We start from the raw sequence: 23033 nt of genomic DNA, 5'->3' as shown, positions 1-23033 counted from the left end.
TGTGGGGAACTGTGTCAAAACGCTTTGACTAAATGTAAATATACTATGTCCACAGCCACCCCTCTGCCCAAGGTTTTACTTAACTCTTCATAAAAAGAAAGATTTGTCTGACAACTTCTGTCTTTCATTAATCCATGCTGTCTGTTACTTTAAATATTTTTTTCCAGCAAGAACTCATGTATGTTGTCTTTTATTAAACTCTCCAGTAGCTTACCGACTATAGAAATTAAACTAATGGGTCTATAGTTACTTGGTAAGGACTTGAATCCTTTTTGAATTTAGGCACCACATTGGATTTTACGCTATTCCAGTAATCAACGAGTCCCTAAAAATTTGAAACAATGGCTTTGAAGTGACAGGGCTCTGACCCTTTTCAGAGCAAAGGCTTCGCTGGCTAAGTGCAGACGTGTCTTCTATGAACATGGGGACAAGTGTGGCAAGATCCTGGCACGCGCACTACGCCAACAGAGGGTGCAGACATTTATCCCAGAAATACTTACGTTACTGCAACAGAAGGTACAGGCTACGGAACGTATCGTGGAGGTCTTCCGCAGGTACTACGCTTCCCTGTATAACCTAGCTTCTGGCACATCTTCGTCCACCCGCGAGGCTTTCCGTTCTAGGATTCAAGAGTACCTCCGGGCTTCGGACCTTCCCAGCCTCCCCATAGACGCTCTGGAGCAATTGGAGGAACCGCTGCACCCTGATGAACTGTCTGGGGCTTTGGCTGGGACTCAAAGGGGCAAGGCCCCGGGACCCGATGGCTACTATCTCACCTATTACAAGTGCTTTGAAAGTGCCCTCTCCCCACACTTCCTTGATGCCTACAATGCGACAGGATCAGAAGCTGAATTTTCGTTGGACTCGCTCCGAGCACACATAACAGTGATAGCGAAGGAAGGCAAGGACCCCCTCCTATGTCAGAGCTATAGACCTCTCTCGCTCCTCAATGTGGATTTAAAGCTTTTTACCAAAATCTTGGCTTCTCGCCTAGCCCCCTTGCTCCTGCAGTTGGTCCACGACGATCAGGTGGGCTTTGTGCCTTCCCGGGAAGCGAGGGACAACACCACTAAGACTATTGATCTGCTACGTTTGGCATGCACCCGGAGGATTCCTATGCTGCTTCTCTCGACGGACGCCGAAAAGGCGTTCGATCGCGTGAACTGGGATTTCCTTCTGGAGACTTTAGGACATATTGGCCTGGGTCAGCGTATGATGTCCTGGATTCGTGCGATTTACTCCCGACCATCAGCATGAGTCAAGATTAATGGCATGTTGTCCAGCCCTTTGGAGATCACCAATGGGACGCATCAGGGGTAGACATATGCCGGTTTTCGGTAATTCGATATATCGCGGTATTGCATAGCCACGGTATTGTTATTGTGACATTTTTAAAATACCGAGTTTCTCTGTCAAGTCTGCCTGACTTGTGAATTGATACATTTCAGTGAGCTGGATGACTCATTCACTCACGCCTTTCAGCATTAAGTCTCCTAACTATAAACAAAAATGATTACATTTGTATCTTTTCCTTCCCTCTGCCAGGGAGAAAGGAAGTTTAACCTCTTAAAGACTGGATCTTTTTATGACACTTGTTGCTTGCAAGTTAAAATCAGTTTTTTTTTTGCTAGAAAAGTACTTAGAACCCCCAAACATTTTATATATTTTTTTAGCAGAGACCCTACAGAAAAAAATGGCGATTGTTGTAATATTTTATGTCACACTGTATTTGCGCAGCAGTCTTTCAAACGCAATTAATAGACTTTAATGAATAAAAAAAAAAAAAAAACGGAACAGTAAAGTTATCCCAATTTTTTTTTTTGTTACACAGAGAATCGTGAGAGAATCGTGATCTTTATTCCAAGCTAAAAAATCGTGATTCTCATTTTGGCCAGAATCGTGCAGCTCTAATATATATATATATATATATATATATATATATATATATATACACACACACACACGCATAGCAGCCCACATTACATTATTATATAGCCATCAAGCAGTGTCTGGCCTACCTGGTGATGACTGGTCCTGGCGCTCTGATCCGATGGCCTGGTCTTTAAAGGGGCAAATCCTTGCGATCCAGAAGTGGTTAAACCTGCAGGAGGACCGGTGTGTTTATCTATTAATGACTTTACTATTGCTTTAGGCCTGGTTCACATGTATGCGGGTTGGTGGTTCACATGTATGAGAGTTGGTGGTTCACATGTATGCGGGTTGGCGGTTCACATGTATGCGGGTTGGCGGTTCACATGTATGCGGGTTGGCGGTTCACATGTATGCGGGTTGGCGGTTCACATGTATGCGGGTTGGCGGCCCACATTTGCACAGGCATAGCAGCCCATTGATGTGAATGGGCTTGAGCTGCTATGCCTGCGTTTTCAGCTGAAAAAAGGTGCATGCAAAATTTAAAAAAATGCAGTGGCCATGAAATCCATCCTTCTTTTGCACCATGCGACTTACCTGCCGTTGCTGCACACGCAAACTGTTTTTAAATGCCGTGCCCACGTATACAAAAAATGCAGAAAGCTTGCCAGAGCAGGAACTGCAGGTTAGTCGCATGGTGCAAAAGCAGGATGGATTTCAAGGCCAATGAATTTTAAAGAAAATGCTGCATGCACCTTTTTTCTGCGGAAAATGAGGGCATAGCAGCCCGTTGAAATCAATGGGCTGCTATGCCTGTGCAAATGTGGGCCGCCAACCCGCATACATGTGAACCACCAACCCGCATACATGTGAACCGCCAACCCGCATACATGTGAACCAGGCCTAAAGCAATAGTAAAGTAATTTATAAACAACACCTCCTTCAGGTTTAACCACATCTTGACCACAAGGATTTGCCCTCCTAATGACCAGGCCATCGGATCGGAGCTGAGCGCCAGGACCAGTTATCACCAGTTAGGCCAGACACTGCTTGATGACCTATTTTAGGCCTGGTTCACAGAGTCTGTACTGACTGACTATATAATAATGTGCATAAGTGAACCAAAGCCCCTAAATTCAGCAATGAAATTGAAGTGAGGTGGAAATTTAATAATTTAAATTTAATAATAGAATACCGTGATAATACCGTATACCGTGGCAAAACCTTAATCAATTAATCGCAGCATGAAAATCTGATACCGTCACAAGCCTAATCAGGGGTGCCCTTTATCTCCCCTGATTTTCGTCTTGACCCTTGAGCCCTTCTTGAGATCAATCAGGGCCAATGCTGACATTGTGGGGATGTCAGTCTCCTCGTCGCTCGCACCGAAAGTAGCGGCTTACACAGACGACCTCCTTTTCTTCCTTTCCAAACCACTTATTTCCCTGCCTAATCTTATGAGGGAGTTTCGTGCCTACGAGGCTTTGTCCTCTTACAAAATTAACCACCAGAAATCTGAAGCTCTACCAGTCGCAATGCCCCCTGCTTTGTTTAATCTTCTAAGGATGGATTTTCCATTTAAGTGGAGCTCTTCTCATATCAAATATCTGGGCATTTTCCTCCCCTCACCCACGAGCGCATCTTTGAGTGCAACTTCCCTCCTCGTATCTGGAAGGATTTGAAAGGGTGGCAGAAGGGTATGTTTTCGTGGTTCGGGCGTTGTACAATTATAAAAATGAATGTTATGCCTCGTCTGCTCTATGTGCTCCAAGCCCTTCCAATCTTCGTTCCCCCGGCCTTCCTCCGAAAGATAAACAAAACCTTCCGTAGGTTTCTATGGCTTAGGGCCCCCCCCCCCCCCCCCGCCTGGCGTGGAAGGTTCTTCAAATGCCCAAACTAAGTGGAGGCATGGCCTTTCCGGACACAATGACTATTACGCAGCCTGTCACCTTGCTAGGATGCTGGGCTGGCATAACCATGGACCCCTGAAACAGTGGGTGCGGATTAAACGGCTATCTGGGGATTCTCCCCTGGAATCACTCTTGTGGGGCGCTTCCACCCTGCCAAAACGGGCGACTGACCATCCGACAATAGGGGCCACCCTGTGGCTGGGACGCAGGATGTGCAAGGATGGCCACATTGCAACCTTGCCTTCTCCTTTGTTACCAGTGATTGAGAACCAGGACTTTGCACTGGGCTTGACAGACACAAGTTTTTGCACCCTGAAGACCACGGGTCTCCATCAGGCCAGACACTTTATCGTTAGAGGCCAATGGGTCTCTCGGCAGACTCTCTTCTCAAATAGCTCCTTTGCTGTTTTGTCGTTCTGGCAAAAGGTACAACTGGCTCACTTCCTGCAATCCTTGCCACCTGCGGCCTCATTTGTTAGACGCCTCACACCTTTCGAGGACCTGTGTGCGTCGGATTCTCCATTGCGCCATACCATATCTTTGCTTTATCGTCTTCTGACGGGGCCTGACGCTTCCTGTAGACCCCTATACTTAACTCGTTGGGAACGCGACCTGGGTTTCCTTTTCGGACCACTGGGTCGATCGCATTTTCTTCTTCACTTATAAAACTTCCACATGTTCCAAGTATCAAGAGGCAGGATATAAGTTCTTGACCAGGTGGCATTACACTCCGGTCAGGTTACACAAGATGTTCCCTTCCTGTTCTGATCTCTGCTGGCGCTGCGGGGAGGAGGTGGGTTCCCTTCTCCACATCTTCTGATCCTGTAGCCGCCTGCAGCCCTTTTGGGCTGAGGTATTACGCATTGCAAAAAAGTTCACGGATCATACCCTCAATCTGAGCCCCGCTCTCTTCCTCCTCCACCACAATAGCTTTCCACGATCGTCCTACACTAGGGGCACTAGAGAGAAGTTCCTCAAATGTTGGTACTATATGCATGAGTTCAGTTTTTCCGCAGAATACAAAGATCTGGTCGCCTAGACTGATACGGGTGGACCGGTTGGCCATCTCCCCCTCTCCCTTTTTTTTTTCCTCTTCTTCTGCTCTCTCTTCTCCTTGTCTTCTGACAGTCTTCACCTACTTCTGAAAATGTTTTCCGCCCCCCCCGGGCATACGTACGCTTGTTACTTCTCAATGCTTGAAAGAGGGGCCGGCCACCCGGATCGTTTCTCTTTGTCTCCGTATACCGGCCATTTGTTGGATGCCAGTGGGGATTGAGACCTCTCCGGGAGACTGGCATCATGCAGATATCTATTGACTTCTCATGTATTATTTATCACTGTGTGGTCATGTGTCCTAAGGTTTATTGTTGCTATCTAGTTTGCTATTTGTTTACCTAATGTATTTGGACCTGTATCATTCTGGCACCCTGTGTGGTGGCTGGCACTTATCCAGGGCCCGTGGCTGGCTAGCTGGTACAGTCAAGAGTCAGGACTCAGGCAGGGCTTGTGGCTGGCTGGCTGGTACACAGTGGGTGTGTGAGACTGGGTGGATGGCTGGCACAGGGCAGCTGTGGGTGGCCGCGGCGGCTGTGTTACAGAACGTGTGTCTGTGACTAGTCACTGTGATTTTGAAGAACTACTAGATCACTCACTGACACTGTAGATCACTCACTGTCCTGACCAACTTTGCAGCATGCAGACTCCAGTGTAGCCACGGCAGGTACACACTCTAACGACACAAAAAGAAGTAACAGGGGTACCGAAAGGAAACCCCTGCAAGTGGTTGTAAAGCAAGGCTCAACTCTGGTTAGTGAAATGCAAAAGACAATTTTATTGAAATAAACCGATTGACAAACATACAGTCGCTAAAAAATCCACAGCAACCAGTGAAAAACTGCCCGTGGACTTGTTAAAGCTGGTAACACCACATTCACACTTGAAAGGGCCCCAATCCTCACACCCTGCTTCTCTGTTGTGACTGTCCCTCAGACATCCTAAGGAAGTGTAGCTTCATACATGTATAAGACACTTAATAATTGCTGGATGGATGTAGGACAGTCAAAAACCTCATAACTATGTAACTCTCCAACTATACTACCCAGACACCTCAGGACATTTTATCCAAGTGTGGAAATTAAATTGAACAATGGGATGATGGCAGTTTGCACTGCATAGAAAATGTACATATATATATATATAAAATGTGTGTGTAATGAGACCAATAGGATGTGTTCAAGAAGACCTGAACTCCTCTATAAACCCTGTCTATTGGCTATAACAGGTTATATGCAGGCAAGGAGTATTTTAGCCTTTTAATCTATAGGTGACATTATGCAGTCCAAGTAGAGTCCACTCTCTCTTATAGGGTGTCCCAAAACGTGAGTGCTGGCACTAAGGATGGCAGCCAAGCTCAGGACCCCGTGGTCTTAGAACACTCCCATGATTGTCCAGTTTATATCCACTTTCCTCCACAGAGTATGCTATGGGGTCAGGTGAGGTCAGTGACTGAGACAACGGCAGGCTTAAGGACAGGGGTAGCCTGTAACAGTCTCAGCAGAAATCAGTATTGACAGTGTCACCTTTAAGTGTAAAAGCAAACAGGGCGTTTGAGACAAAGATGTATTCAAACACCTCCTGTGGGATCCAGTCAGAGTCCACTTTCCTTCAAGCGGTATACTGAATAGTCTAATAAAGTCAAATGCCTATGGCAGCGTCCCATTAGTAGACACTTATGTCTTTGAAAAGTTAACACACTCCGATATAAACAGCTTCACCATGGGATAGGAGCGGATGGCAGAGTACAAGGAACAACATCCATAAGAAAATGGCCAGGCAGGCCTATATAACTTCTTACCATCCCACTTCAGCTTCCGGATTTAACATTACCGGCTGTGGTGAAAATGTCCATGCAACACTGCTCCGAAATGTGTGGCAGATGGGGACTTGCTGGGTCTGCTTCCGGTTTACCGTGCGGTCTGTTGTGTCACGTCACTTGTACGTAATACCCGGTAGTCCATGGTGATATGCGGCAGCTGTCAGAGAGATGGTGTGAGGCTCAGGGTGGAAGGTCGGGCCCAACGCGTGGTGACGTCAACGCGTTTCACGTGCATGACGCACGCTTCGTCAGGACTGTGGGTGGTGGGTGGCCGCGGCGGCTGTGTCACAGAACAGGTGTCTGTGACTTTCACTGTGATTTTGAAGAACTACTAGATCACTCACTGACACTGTAGATCACTTAATCTACCGACTGACTGTGCAGCATGCAGACTCCAGTGTAGACACTGTAACGAGGCTGAGGGAAGCAGCTTAAGAGCAGCCCAGTGCGCGGAGGCGCATGGCGCATCTTACGCAATGAAGTCACGAAAATATCAGCAATATCGGTGAATCTAAAGTCCGATTCCGATATTTCGGGGAAAGTGCATATCGGCCCCCGATATATTAGTGTTGCCGATAATCGGTCAATGCATAATTTATAGCTTTTTTTAACTTTGGCTGTGAGCCACATAGGTTTTAATTTTAGCCTTTTAAACGTATTACCCATTGGAATATACTTTGCATGAGTTTGAATAGAGTCTTTTTGAAGAATTCCCAGGTAAGCTTTATTATAAAAACTTACTTGTAGGTAAAAAATAAAGATACTGCCTTTACTACCACTTTAAGGAGACTGCACATCATAACGATGAGTCCTTCCCTGCTGACAGCAGAATGTAAAAAAAAACCTCCAGACTACAAGCACAGCAATGGGGGCACATCCTACCCCATCGGCAACATGGAAGGCCAATTACATTTAAACCACAACCCTTTTTGGAATTTTTTGGCAGGTGCATTGATGATATTGTTATCAGGGATGGTCCTATCTCCACCATTGCCAATCTCGTTCCAACCACCATTATGGATTGTCCTTTATCCATGTTGCCGATAACACCTCATTAGTGTTCTTTGATCTAGAGCTAGGTTTTTTTAAGGCTCTAGAATTACCACCAATAATCACTTTAAGGGCTCTTTCACACGGTCCGCCACCGCAGGCGGATCCGTGTTGCTCAGCGGGGATCGATCCGCGATCCGCGCTGAGCCGGGCGGATGACAGCTCCGTCTCCGCTTGCAGAGCGGAGAGGGAGGTGTCTCAGCACCCGCTGCCCTCTATGGGGGATCGGAGGAGAGCGGACCGCTTGTCCGCTCTCATCAGATCCGCTCCGCTCCGATTACTGAACGGATGGAAAAATAGGGTTTCCATCCGTCCAGATTTCAGCACAGGATCGGATGCGGATGGCAGCGGGTGTCAGCGGAGGTGACCTCCGCTGACACCCGCTGCCCCATAGAGCTGCATGGAGGATCCGATCAGATCCACCTAAAAAACTGACAGGCGGATCTGATCGGACCGCCCGTGTGAAAGAGCCCTATAGCCATTGCTGCAAATTTGTAAATTCACTTCAGCAGCTGCCGCCACCCTAGATGGAAAAGCAATATCCCTAAGAGCCAATTCCATCAGCTCCAGAGAAACTGTACATTAGACACCGATTATATGGGTCAAAGGTTTGTTCTAAAACAGAAATTCTACAAAAAGAGGTATTCACCTGATATTGGTGAAGGAGCTTTTACCACCTTTCTAGAACCCCCCCCCCCCCCCCCCCCCCAAGATGGAGAAGATTTTTGCCCAGCATTAGGACATTCTACTACATGATCCAGTACTAGGTTTTACACTTGCTTCCAGACCCCTCTTTACATATTGTCGGACCTGGAATATCAAAAGCCAGATAGCCCCTTGTCAACTCAAACAAAGTAATACCCATTCCGTCACAGGCAATCTATTTGGAAACCTGCTAGGGATGGTTCAGTGTCATAAAATCAAATATCTTACCATGCCAGTTTGTCTCACATGGTAAAAGATCTTTCCATGCTGAACCTATTCTATCTCCAGCTTTTTAGCTGTTCTACAGAATTTTTCTCCCTTTCCTGTCCCTGCAGTCTGCTATATGTGATCAGGACTTAAGTGAAGCAAGGTCTGGGGAACATAGTTGCATCATCGAGCAGGAGAGCACTAACTATAGTGTACCCAAACATTTTAAGGAGGCATAAAGATAGCCTACTAGAGATTTAAGTTTTTGGGTGGTGGAACAAATGCCCAAAAAATATCCAAAAATGCAACTTTTCAAAAAGCTCTCTGAGCAAGAAACGGTCTGGAATTTTCCTTAGACCCTCTATCCCCCAATGGCCTGAATGAAGAAAAAGAAACAAATACAGTTATTTAAACTTGGTAGTATATTATAGAGTTACGGCTTTTCATTTTTTTTTTTAGATTTATATTTTTTATGATGTCTTTTTATAATTAAATTAAATGTTTTTGGGAGGGGGGGTTAATTTTGTTGATTTCTTTTTACTGTATTCTACTATTCCAAAGTGTCTATAGCCTTCTCTATTCTGTTTGGTTTGATCTCAATGCTGTGATTGTATTAGCCTCCCCCCCCTTGTATATAGGCGGTTAGGCATCTTTGATTGGTTAGGCTTGAGAAAGTGGTGTGCCCTGAAAAGCATAACAATGCCCACCATACATCTGTACGTCATCCATCATACCCGGAACTGCGGTATTCCAGCTCCCCAGTGCATTTCATGCTGGTTCCCACCGCTGATATCCATCTGGAGCCACTTCCTGCTGTCCTCTCTGCATTTGCCTGGACACTTCCTTGCTGAACTCAGTGTGGGATATAGTGACTTTCCAGTAGGGATCCTTATGAGGGGGTGACAAGCCTGACACGTTATCATATCTGAGTGCATACATGTCTGCTATCCATTTGCTTTATTAAAACTGCTACACTCCAAATGTTGGCATCCTCGGTTTGCTTTTCTTCCTTTTCTAAGGACGCCAAAGCCATATAGGCGTAAACTTTAATATTGGATGTTTATTGGACTATGAAAGGGGCAGTCCTTCCTTACTCTATATTGCACTGTAATTGTTATGGTACAGAATTACTTTTTTGGTTAAGGGCTGAAACAACTAATCGATTAATCGACAACTAATGGATTATCAAAATAGTAGTCATTATCGAATAGTTGGTCAGCCGATTAGTTGGCCTGCATACAGAATGCATTATTTATTTACATATCAGGAAATACAGTTCAGTATAATGTTCATACATGTCAGTAAATGCCTGGGAACCTCTAAAAGGAGATTTTGTGAGGAGCAATGCCTCATGGGACATGCAGTCCTGGGCTGGAAGTGAGTGGTTCTAAGGGCAGAAGTTTTTTTTTTACCTTGCCATAGGGGCACTCTGAAGGCAGCAGGAGCCAATGTGTCGGTGGGGGACCCCAGAAGAGGAGAATTAGGGCTGCTCTATGCAAAACCATTACACAGAGCAGGTAAGTGTAACATTTTTGATGTTAAAAAAAAAACTCACTTTAAAGACTCTGTGCAGGGAAGATCAGCAAATGAAACCCAGAGAAGGTGGAGGCTGATAGACTGGAGGTAATATAAGGCATTACAATTACATTTAAAGTAAACTTTTAACAGTATTGTGCATTATATTTAAAATGATCATATCCATGGGTAAAAAAAAAAAAGTCTCAGCTTTTAGTAATTAATTTAAAAAGTTTATCTCTCCCTTCCACCCTTCATATAGCTTCATGTCTGACTCCTAGTTAAGATGTCCATATATTCTACTTCTGGGTGCATTTATTATTATATATGATACAAGTAATATATATTGCTTTTACTGTTTCAGGGCATAATTGAACCCCTTATGGTAGCAATTATCTGCTTTTTGTACTATAAAGGACTAATTTTAGATTTTTTTAACCCCATTATGATAGGTGAATTAAAAAAAGAAAAAAAGCATGCTGCTACTAAACGTCTTAGGCCTGGTTCACACCTATGCTTTTTTGGTTCTTTTTGCAGAAACACACTACAGCTCATTTAACATGGTTTTCTATGGGACACATTCCCATCTATGCTTTTTTCAGCCGCTGCATATTTGGAAAGGGTCAAGGACTTTTTTCAACGCAAAATGGTGCTTTTTTATGCTGGCCATACACGTTATTTTTTTTTAACTAGAAAATAAATACGAAAAATCTTTGGAGTTAAAGAATGTCTTTAAAAATGTCACTTGCTTTTAACATGAATGTAATTTCCAAGGCATTAGATATATCATGGAACACAGTGAAGACAGTCATCATCAAGTGGAGAAAATATGGCATGTAACATTACCAAGAACTGGACGTCACTCCAAAATGAATGAAAAGACGAGAAGAAAACTGGTCAGGGAGGCTGCCAAGAGGCTTACAGCAACATTAAAGGAGCTGCAGGATTCTCGCAAGTACTGGCTGTGTGATACATGTGACAACAATCTCCTGTATTCTTCATATGTCTGGGCTATGGGGTAGAGTGGCAAGATGGAAGCCTTTTCGTAAGAAGAAAAACATTTGAGCCTGGCTACTGTTAGCAAAAACACATCTGAAGTCTCCGAAAAGCATGTGGGGAAAATGTGTAATGGTCTTACGAAACCAAGGTTGAACTTTTTGGCCATAATTCCAAGAGATATGTTTGGCGTAAAAACAACACTGCACATCACCAAAAGAACACCATACCCACAGTGAAGCATGGTGGTGGCAGCATCCTGCTTTGGGCCTTTTTTTCTTCAGCTGGAACAGGGGCCTTAGTCAAGGTAGAGGGGATTATGAACAGTTCCAAATAACAGTTAATATTGGCACAAAACCTTCAGGCTTCTGCTAGAAAGCTGAACATGAAGAAGAACTTCACGTTTCAAAATGACAACGACCCAAAGCATACATCCAAATCAACAAAGAAACGGCTTCACCAAAAGATTAAAGTTCTGGAATGGCCCAGCCAGAGCCCAGACCTGAATCCAATTGAAAATCTGTGGGGTGATCTAAAGAGGGCTGTGCACAGGAGATGCCCTTGAAATCTGACAGTTTTGGAGTGTTTTTGCAAAGAAGAGTGGGCAAATAATGCCAAGTCAATGATGTACCATGCTGAGAGACTCATATCCAAAAAAGACTGTGCTGTAATAAAATCAAAAAGGTACTTCAACAAAAGTATTAGTTTAAGAGTATGCACACTTATGCAACCGTATTATTTAAGTTTATTTTTACTAGCTTCCACCTAAAAGATTTCAGACAGGGGCATTTAGACTTTTTATATCCACTGTACACTGAAAATTCCTTTGACCAAATAGTTTTCTATTCTGCTCCTTTAAATTTTCCCATCACTGTGGCCGAAAACGAACATCGATTTGACTCCACTAACGATTAGAAAATTGAACAAATGTTCCTAAAATGAAATTTTTTTAAGGAAGACATTGTTTTTGTATGGCCAGCATAAGTGACAGGAGGCGCAGGTAGCTTTTATCAAGCCACCTACTTATGACACGGGGGCCTGTCATACATAATATATTACAGTTCTGTCTGAAAATCTGCAAAAAACAGTCTTTCATTTTTATTTCTTTAAATAAAAAAATTTGATCTCGGAGTCTGATAATAATTACAAGCTTCAACCTCTAATAGTATATACAGTATATCTCTTCTGTCTGTTATTCTCAGAGTGGATTACATATTTTGCTCCCTAACCATATAGTTGGATATTTATATTTATCACTGCATATAGATATTTAGGAATAAATTGCCTTTTTAAAATTTTACATATTAACTAATTTATACATCGCACTTTAAGGTTATTATCCGATGTATCGAAATAATAATCAGCCAACTTATCCATTATGAAAATAATCGTTAGTTGCAGCTCTCATTTGGGTTGACACGATCCCCCCTACTTGCGAATGGTCTACTCCTTAATCCATTCTATCGTTGGATCCTGGACTCCTTTCAATCCTAAAACCTTCCTTCTGGGTCTCCCTCCTACATCCTTCTCTAAACTTTCTAAAAAAAAAATCCAAAAACTCCTCGCACAGGTGCTGACTGCCGTGCGATGCTTGGTTGCTGTCAAATGGTTGCTGTCAAATGGAAGAAATTGGAGCCTCCCTCCTTGACTAAACTGCACTCCAGGATCCGAAATATGAAAAGGATGTAATACCTGACTGCAACGCTAAACTATTAGACACTCATAACTGGGTCTGGGAACTCTGGGAAATTCTGGAAGCTTCCCCTGTCTGACTTACCCTTGGTTGCTGTGGGACATGCGCGGATGGTAACTTTCAGTTTTGGTTGGATCCTAAAGCAGGTGGACTATTCCCTCGCCCTCTCGTTTTTTCTCCTTTCCTCTTACCCTCTTGTACTTTGTACAGTGACTTTTGGTATGAGGCTGCGTACCTCAGCGTATTTAAGACTTGTGATTGTGTATTTTCTCCATTTCTTCTTGGAAGCAAGACTGAAGACCTCACTCTCACTGAAGCGCTAAGGGAGGTTTATCTACTGTATTATTCAGTTATCTGTGTGATGGAACCTTTTGCACCCTGGCAATTTGAATGTCCTGTACCTGAATGTTGTTTTGAAAACTCATTATAAAACTTGTCAGTTCTGAAAAAAATATTACCTCCTGATACAGGAAAGATATCAGTGCTTTGGGACCCATCTATAACCACGAAGTACAGTATTGGCATTGCAGGAATCTGCCTTATTCCTATGAAGATACTGGCCCACATACCTGGCGGCTGCCAGGTGTGTGTGTGAGCGAGTGTTTTAACAAATTATTAATACTAATCTTCAAAGTGCTGATCCTTTATTTTTATTCAGGAGAAGCACTACGGAAAGGGCAGAATAAATGCACTTATAAACATTCATTTTAAGTCACTTTTTGCTTAGAAAATGTACACTTAGGCTGGCCATTCATTATACGATTTTCTTATTCAATTTTCCTTTAGATTTACCAAAACCATATAATACGAGGTCAAACCTAAACACTTTCAATGTGTTTGCAGCAAGGCAGGCTCTTGCATTACATAGTTGAAGGTAAATCTAAAGAAAATTGAATAAGAAAATTGTATAGTGTATGGCCAGCCTAAGCCAGTGGCATTGGTCACACAACTGTATGCAAGAAAAACATTTTCAATGATAAAAACATGAAAGCAGGTCTTCACCCTCGATTGGATATTGCCTCCACCCCTACGCTGTGCAAAATAGGCTTTAATTTCTTTTTTGTTGATTTACATTATCTAAGAACTGCCGGCTGAACCAGGAATGCCAGCAGCTTTCCGATTAAGTCACTGAAGATGGCGGCATGGGACTGAGCAGGGTGCAGAAGACAAGCAGATCTCAGCAGGACAAAGCTAGATCCGCTGGGTGGGTAAGTATTTCAAATGTGCAGGACGCACAATTAGGTAGGGATGGATAATAAATAAAAAAAATTAAAAAAAAGTGGGGGTTTTGATTAAGGGTCTGCTTTAATAAGAAATCCTATGTGATATATAGCTAGGCAGCATCAAGGAATTCCTTCACCAATGATCTATAATGGGCCAGTGCCCAGGAGGTATGGCGGAGAATGACTGTTTTCACTGAAGCTCAGAGCTCTGCAGTTCACTGCCTCATCGTTTACTACCTTCTCTTTGTAGAAGACAGGGAGTGAGAATCAGATCTGACAGGAGTCAAAGAAATCTAAGAAAATAAATGAATAGCAGCAAACTACATACCGCAAAACATCTGGCTAAATATAGATATAAAAACATTGGGGGGAAGACCATGGAGGATATGACTAGGGTATCAGATAAAGATATACCTCCACAATATAGCTGCAGTATTGTGCACCCAGAGTCTTAGGCCCCTTTCACAGGCTTTCTGATCTGGCCCGCCAGTCAGTTTTTCAGCCGGACCTGATCGGATGCTCCATGCAGCCCTATGGAGCAGCAGATGTCAGCAGGGATATCTCCGCTGACACCCGCTGCTATCCGCTCCGATCCTGTCTGTGAAATCCGGACGGATGGAATCCCTATATTTTATCCGTCTGGAGGAATGGATCGGATAAGATCGGATGAAAACGGACAGGTGGTCCGTTCTCATTCGATCTCCCATAGAGGCGAGCTGTGCTCTGACAACTCCATCTCTGCCAAGTAAGCGGAGACGGACCTGTCATCTGCCTTCCCAGCAGGAAATCAGTGGATCGATCCCCGCTGAGCAAAACTGAATCCGTCGTGCGCACCGCCCGTGTGAAAGGGGCCCAACTCTTTTTAACATATACATGTAATAAACAAACAAAAAAAAAACAACACAAATGTAAAAACCGAAATAGAATACATACAACATGCGTTGCTTTAATTTGTTTTTTGGTCGGCCGATGGGTTTTGCGTATCGCCTCTTGATCTGTGCAGCTTTCTCTTGAATGATTTTACGACCCTTTTTCTTTGGCCGGCAGACATGACAAATCCACATACCTAAAAAGTAACACCATTAAATGGCTGGAACTGTGTTGCAAAAATTGAAACACCTTTTAAATTAAACTAATTTAGTTAATGGTTAATTATGACATAATTACTCATCATTAATACAAGACCGCTCTATTTTCACATCATTAAATCCTCCAATTTAACCTGTTGACACCAAGTTCATACATATAGATTGCATCATGGAGTTTGGCCTTCTTCTAAAGTGTCACATACACCATATTGCCAAAGTAGTGGGACATCTGCCTTTACACGCACATGAACTTTAATGGCATCCCAGTCTTCATCTGTAGGGTTCAATATGGAGTTGGCCTACCCTTTGCAGCTATAACAGCTTCAACTCTTCTGGGAAGGCGGTCCACAAGGCTTAGGAGTGTGTCTATGGGAATGTTTGACTATTCTTCCAGAAGCGCATTTGTGAGGTCAGGCACTGATTTTGGACGGGGCAGCCTGGCTCGCAGTCTTCGCTCTAATTCATTCCAAAGGTGTTCTATCGTGTTACATAGTTGGTGAGGTTGAAAAAGACATCAGTCCATCCAGTTCAACCTATGATGTGTGTGTGCGCGCGCGTGTGTTTACTGTTAACCCTACATCGTATGTCCCTGTATGTTGTGGTCTTTAAGGTGCCCATCTAATAGTTTTTTGAAACTGTAGATGCTCCCTGCTGATATCACTGCTTGTGGAAGAGAATTCCACATCCTTAACGCTCTGACAGTAAAGAACCCCTTACGTAAGTTTAAGGTTAAACCGCTTTTCTTCTAGTTTTAGTGAGTGGCCCAGTGTCTTATTGTATCCCCTTTCTCTGAAAAGTTTGTTCCTTATGCTATGGTCAGCAGTACAGTATTTGTTCATTGATATCATATCCCTTCTCAAAAGAGAATAAGTTCAATGCTTGCAGTCTTTCCTCATAGCGGATGTCCTCCATTCCTCTTATTATCGTTGTTGCCCTTCTCTGGATTCTCTCCAGTTCCAGCACATCCTTTCTGAGGACCGGTGCCCAGAACTGGACGGCATATTCAAGATGTGGCCGGACCAGAGTCTTGTAAAGTGGGGAAATAATCTCTATTTCTGGAGTGAATCCCCTTTTTTTTTTATACCTGCCAGTATTCTGTTGGCTTTGCTTGCAGTGGCTTGGCATTGCATGCCACTGCCAAGCCTGTTGTCCACTAGGACCCCCAGGTCCTTTTTGATCTTAGATTCACCCAGAGGTTCCCCCCCCCCAGCGGGTAACTTGCACTCGTATTTTTGACACCCAAGTGCATTACCTTACATTTTTCAACATCAAACCTCATCTACCATGTAGTTGCCCACCCCATTATTTTGCTCAGGTCTGCTTGTTACAACATCCTGTATAGAAGATATTGGCCTGCTTAGCTTTGTATCATCCACAAATACCGAGATTGTGCTGCATATCCCATCCTCTAGGTCATTTATGAATCAATTAAACAGGATCGTCCCCAGGACAGATCCTTGGGGGACCCCACTTTCCACACCAGCCCAATCCCAGTACTCCATATTTATCACCACCCTCTGGACCCGGCCCTGGAGCCTTTATCTAGATGGCAGCTTACTTCTTCATAGAAGGATAATAGATTGGTCTGGCAAGAACGATTTTTTATGAATCCATGCTGATTACTACTAATACCGTTTTAATTACTAAAGTCTTGTATATAGTCTCTTAGCATCGCCTCCAAAATTTTGCAGACTACTGATGTTAGGCTTACCGGCCTATAGTTCCCCGGGATATATCTTGGCCCGTTTTTAAATATTGGTACCACTTTGGTTTTTTTCCAATCAGCTGGCACCATACCCGTCCGTAGACTATCCATAAAGATCAAGAACAATGGTCTGGCTATCTCCTGGCTAAGTTCTTTTAGAACCCTCAGGTGCAAGACATCCGGTCCCGGTGATTTATTTATGTTACGTTTTTAAGTTTAGTTCCAAGTCTATCTTCTGTTAACCATGAGGGTGCTTCCTGAGGTGTAATAACGGAATTTTTGTAAAATCTTACCTGTAAAATTCCTTTCTCTGAGTCCTCCGACAGTCGCCTCCTCTCCATATTCGTCACAATGGGGTAATTGACCTTTGCTCCGTAGGAGTAGCTAGGCAACAGAATATGTCAATATTAAAGCTTTTAGCATATCCCACCCCCAGGGGGTGGTCCCCTCAGTCAATACCCTCCTGCTTCCTGTATCCATACCTCAGTTTCAGTAGAATAGCAGTAGAGTACATAAACAAACCCCAAAAGAGGGGCGGGGGCGGCGACTGTCGGAGGACTCAGAGAAAGGAATTTTACAGGTAAGATTTTACAAAAATTCCGTTTTCTCTTACGTCCTCCGACAGTCGCCGCCTCTCCATATTCGTCACAATGGGGACGTCCCAAAGCAGTGCATACATGAGGGGTGGGAAACGCAGCCGCGCCTAAGGCAACGCCGGACCCACATCAGAGAAAGGAACCTTACCAAAGGAAGGAAACCAGCTGGGCAGCATGAAAAAAAACTTTGCCCAACAGGAGCAACAACCCAGGAAGAACAAATAACCTAGGGATAAAAACATCCCAAACAGCCAAGGGCCCAAAAATAAGGGACCCTAAGGTACTGCCGCACTAAGGTACTGCCTTCACTTTGAGAAGGTGTGAACGGACGACCAAGTCGCCGCCTTACACACCTGGGCCACAGAAGCCCGATGATGACAGGCCCAAGACGTACTCCGAGATCTGGTAGAGTGCGCCTTCACAGGCATAGGGGGAACTTTCCCCTTCAAAGCATATGCCTGCTCAATAGTCTGTCTGATCCATTTGGCGATGGTAGAAGCCGACGCCGCCAAGCCCTTCCGAGGTCCCTCAGGAAGGACAAAGAGAATCCGTCTTGCGAAAAGATTTAGTCGCTGACCAGGTAAACCCCGATCGCCCGAACAACATCCAAGGAATGTAAGGCCACCTCCTTCGGATGCTTAGGCTTCGCGCAAAGCGAAGGCAAGACAATGTCCTCATTGAGGTGAAATTCTGAGATCCTTTTCGGAAGAAAAGAAGGATTAGGTCGCAAGACCACCTTATCTAAGTGAAGCACCAGATACGGAGACCTGCAGGACAAAGCTGCCAGCTCCGACACTCTGCGAGCCGAAGTGATCGCCACCAAAAAGGCGACCTTCTTAGACAACAGTGGTAAAGAGATCTCCCTGATCTTTTCAAAAGGGAGCATGTTGTAACACGGACAGAACAAGGTTCCATTCCCATGGAGGCAAAGGCTCCCTCCGAGGAGGGACCAGATGTCGCACCCCTTGAACAAAAGTGCCAACCAGAGAATTAGACGCCACAGGGCGTTGAAAGAGAACGGCCAGCGCAGAAATCTGACCCTTAAGCGTGGCCAACGCCAAACGCTGGTCCACACCCGTTTGAAGGAAAGACAACACCCGAGACACAGAGTATGAGCGGGGGGAAAACCCCCTGGACTCACACCAGGCAAAATAGGCCTTCCAAGTACGGTAGTAAATCTTCCCTGAAGAGGCCTTTCTAGCATTGATCAAAGTATGAATGACCTCCGAGGAGAGACCCCTATCCTTCAGGACCTCGGTTTCAACAGCCAGGCCGTCAAAGCCAGCGACTGTAAAGCAGGATGGAATATCGGTCCTTGAGACAGAAGATCTCCTCGAAGAAGCAGACGCCATGGAGCGTCGACCGCCAGATTCACGAGGTCTGCGTACCAAGACCGGCGGGGCCAGTCTGGCGCCACCAGAATCACCGTGAGCGGTTCCGAGGACAACCTGCGAAGGAACCGGGATAGTAACTGAATCGGTGGGAATGCATACATCAGTCGATACTGATGCCACGGAGCCACTAACGCGTCTGCCCGAGGATCGCGCGTCCTTGCCATGAACCTCTCCACCTTGTTGTTCAAATGAGACGCGAACAGGTCCACATCTGGGAGACCCCACTTCGCGCACAACATCTGGAAGACATCCGGGTGGAGCGACCATTCCCCCTGGTAAAGAGACTGGCGACTCAGATAATCCGCTTGCCAGTTCTCCACCCCCGGAATGTGAACCGCCGTGATCGCCGGGACGTGCGTCTCGGCCCAGGACAGAATATCGGCCACTTCCCGAGCCGCTCGGGCACTCCTGGTGCCCCCTTGGTGGTTGATGTAGGTCACCGCTGTGGCATTGTCCGTCTGCACCCGAACCGGACGGCCCCGAAGCTTGTCCGTCCAACGTCGAAGGCAGAGATTTATCGCCCGCAATTCCAGAATGTTGATCAGAAGGGAGGATTCCCCCTCTGACCAAGTACCCTGGGCGGACAGAACACCTAGAACACCACCCCAGCCCGACAGGCTGGCATCCGTGGTGATCACCGTCCATGAAAGCGGATGAAAAGACTTGCCCCCCCGACACCGCCGGGGACTGGAGCCACCACAGAAGATCCCTTCTGGTGCGAGGACTCAACGAGATCTGAAGATCCAGAGATTGCGGTCGCCCGTCCCACCTGGACAGGATCTCCTCCTGGAGACCCCTCGTGTGAAACTGGGCAAAGGGGATCGCCTCGAAAGCCGAGACCATCAAACCTAGACACCGCATGCCCGTCCGGAGGGATGAGCACGGAACGTCCCGAAGGGACCTGACTTCGTCCTGAAGTGTCCTGAGCTTGTCTTCCGGCTGGAAGACCTTCGCCTGAACAGAGTCCAGGATCATTCCCAGATAGGGAAGACGAACCGATGGGCACAGCGTCGATTTGGGGAAGTTTATTGTCCAACCAAACTCCTGCAGAGTCTGCATTGTGACGGACAGGTCCTTCACCAGACCCTGACTGGTCGCAGACCGAACCAGAATGTCGTCCAGATACCCCAGGATTGAGATACCCTGGGCTCTCAATAAGGCCAGAACCGGTGCAAGCACCTTGGTGAACACCCGCGGAGCCGAAGCGAGACCGAAGGGTAACGCCACGAATTGGTAATGATCCTCCGCAATGGCGAATCAAAGGTACCTCTGGTGACCCTCGAAAATAGGGATGTGAAGATACGCATCCTTCAAGTCGATGGATGCCATGAATTCTCCCGGAACTAGAGCAGCCACCACCGAGCGCAGGGATTCCATGCGGAACTTGCAAACCCGCACAAAGCGGTTCAGAGCTTTCAAGTCCAGAATCGGACGTACTTTGCCCTCCTTTCTGGGCACAGTGAACAGATTGGAGTAAAACCCCCGAAATCTGTCCCGATGAGGCACCGGAACCACCACTCCCTGAGCCTGCAGGTCCCGCACCGCCAGGTGCAGATCCCGCAAACGCTCCGGAGACAGTTGAAGATTTGAGGGAAAAAACCTGTTCGCCGGCCGAGACAGGAACTCGATCTTGTACCCGGACCGAACGATCTCCTGAACCCACCTGTCCCGAACGCGGGCCAGCCAGGGTTGAAGAAAACCAAGCAAACTTCCCCGCACCCCAGAACTGGGTGAGGGTGTCCCTTCAGGCCGTGTTGTTATGGGCAGCGGACCCGGACTGTCCGGACTTCTGCTTACCTGTCCACGGTTTCTTTTGGGAGCCTTGACCCTTGAAGGGCTTGCCCTTATAGTGCGACCGAAAGGCACGAAAGGACCCCTGAGAGGGCCTAAACGAAGCATGCTTCTTACCTTGAGCACCCTTAGCCTTGTGAGATTGGGGCAAGAGCGTGCTCTTACCCCCAGAGATCCCCTTAATCAGCGTATCCAGTGAGTCGCCAAAAAGTCGAGATCCCGTATAGGGCAAATTAGCCAAAGTCTTGCGAGAAGATTGGTCCACAGACCAACATTTCAGCCAAATCAAACGGCGTGTCAACACCGCCACGCTGTGCACACGTGCAGCCAAAGGAATCACATCCAATTCCGCATCACACAAATACATGACACCCTGATGAATCTGATCCACCATAGCCAACGTTGGTAGAATCAGCCACCAGGACGCGCCTGAGTACCTGCGTCCAATCCGCAAAAATAGCTTTCAGCATGGAACCGGTAACCGAGTAAGTATGGCGGGCAAGAGACTCCAGTCTCCTGTCCGTAGGGTCCCGGAACACCGGGGTATCCTCTGCCGGAATCGCAGTGGATTTATTCAAAACCGCCACCGCGTGATCCACCGGAGGTGGTACACACCAGCTTTCATCAGTGGCGGGCGTGAAAGGATAATGCAGCTTGAACCTACTTGGCACAACAAAAGGCTTTTTTAGATTGCGCCATTGTTCACTAACAGCGAGCTGAAAATCCTCAGTGCAAGGAAAAACCTGCGATGTTTTGCGTCTCCGCTGTGTCCCATAAGAAGCCAGAACGGCAGGCGGACACGGTTCATCCTGTAACTGCAGCGTTTGTTTGATAGAAGCAACCAATTCATCCATGATTGCAAGCTCTTCAGACGAGCCAGGGGGGGAATCATCAACCCCTTCAACCTCTGCCTCCCCTTCTGACCCTGCAAAGTCCAGGGACGAGCGGGACCCCGATAAGGGGACCCCAGCCATAGCAGCCCCATCACCATCGCCCTCTGAATCAGAGGAGATTGAAACTCTGGGCCGTTTTGTGGATTGAGCAGCCACAAGCATCTGTACCTGAGCAGCCAGGTTAGCCACAATGGTAGCCAAATCGCCCCCCTCAGGGGAAACAGCAGCAGCCCCTTGGCCTCCCAGCAAAGTGGGAGGAAATTTGCTTTCCTGAGAATCCATGCCCCCAAAAGTTTGCAGGATAAAAAAGGGTAACAGCCCCTTTAAAAGCACGGCAAGCGCAGCCCACCGCACACACACACCAGCACAAGCCGACCCCCACAGGGAAAAGTACAAACTCAGGCAAGGAATACAGGACTAAAGAGGGTAAAAACCTGGAGAGATCACTGCTGCTGCTGTATCGATCGGTGTGCCCAGGGAAAAGGAAGTGATGCAATCAAGGCCGCTCCTATAAAGCCTATGGAAGGCTACAAAAAAATGGCCGCCGGAGGAGGAAGTAAAGGCAGAGATCCTGCAGTGCTAACATGAGGCTGGAGCGATTGCCGCCAAAATGGCGGCGCTTGGCGCCAAAAACGCCGCTCCCCGCACATAGTAAAACACCATCACACGCCTGCAGTATAATAAAATAATGGCGGACCGCAGCAGCGGCCGCCGCATGTATGCACAACATGGTCACAACATGCCCCGCAGCATACAGCCTGTCACACAGCAAAAAAAGCACACAGTCTGAACACAGAAACAGTGCAGGATGGCCCCCCTCCTTGCAGCCCACAGAAGCAGCAAAAACAGACAGGGAGCCCAATGTGTGTACAGAAGCAGGGTTACACAGTCCCAGACTAAACAGACAGGTCCCCACACAGATACACTTACCTGCTGAATGGCGTGGGGAGCCCGCCCAAGCGATCAAGCCGCTGCACAGAGGACAGGGAGAGTCGCAGCCAGGACGCAACAGAACTGCGGTGCGAAACCGCATGGCGTCCAGTGAGGTAGCCACCTCACCATAGCATCCCTGCAGCGAACAGGGATGGGTCGTTCACACATGCCAGGAAAAAAACCTGACTGAACGCTCGATGGCAGGCTGGGAAGCCACTGACCCACAACCTGCGACCAGGGGGGCCAGCCCGAGACCTAGCCCGCACGATCCTCTTCATCAGAAGAACTAACTAAAGCTGAAGAAACAAACAGCTAAGTAAAGATAGAGAAAAAACACTCAAATAAAATCAAAAAGAAGATAAAGGCTGAGGCAAAAAGCCCCAGCACAGAAACAGCCTGCTAACTCCTGAAAGCTAGACAATGAAACTGAGGTATGGTTACAGGAAGCAGGAGGGTATTGACTGAGGGGACCACCCCCTGGGGGTGGGATATGCTAAAAGCTTTAATATTGACATATTCTGTTGCCTAGCTACTCCTACGGAGCAAAGGTCAATTACCCCATTGTGACGAATATGGAGAGGCGGCGACTG

At 46.3% G+C, this 23033-nt stretch overlaps 1 protein-coding gene across 1 annotated transcript in view; it reads right to left on the bottom strand.

Annotated features, from left to right (window-relative positions):
* Nucleotides 1-23033, bottom strand: part of KAT6B (lysine acetyltransferase 6B) — a 367576-nt gene that overhangs the window by 187448 nt on the left and 157095 nt on the right. The window contains exon 6 of the mRNA XM_082268915.1: nucleotides 14977-15109. Within this exon, the coding sequence (XP_082125041.1) occupies nucleotides 14977-15109 (133 nt within the window). The remainder of the gene's footprint in view (nucleotides 1-14976; nucleotides 15110-23033) is intronic.

Source organism: Pelophylax lessonae (assembly GCF_965119305.1).
Source record: "Pelophylax lessonae genome assembly, chromosome: 9".
In the NCBI taxonomy this organism is placed as follows: Eukaryota; Metazoa; Chordata; class Amphibia; order Anura; family Ranidae; genus Pelophylax; species Pelophylax lessonae.
Note: the sequence above shows the minus strand (reverse complement) of the source record. Positions and strands in the feature narration are given on the sequence as shown.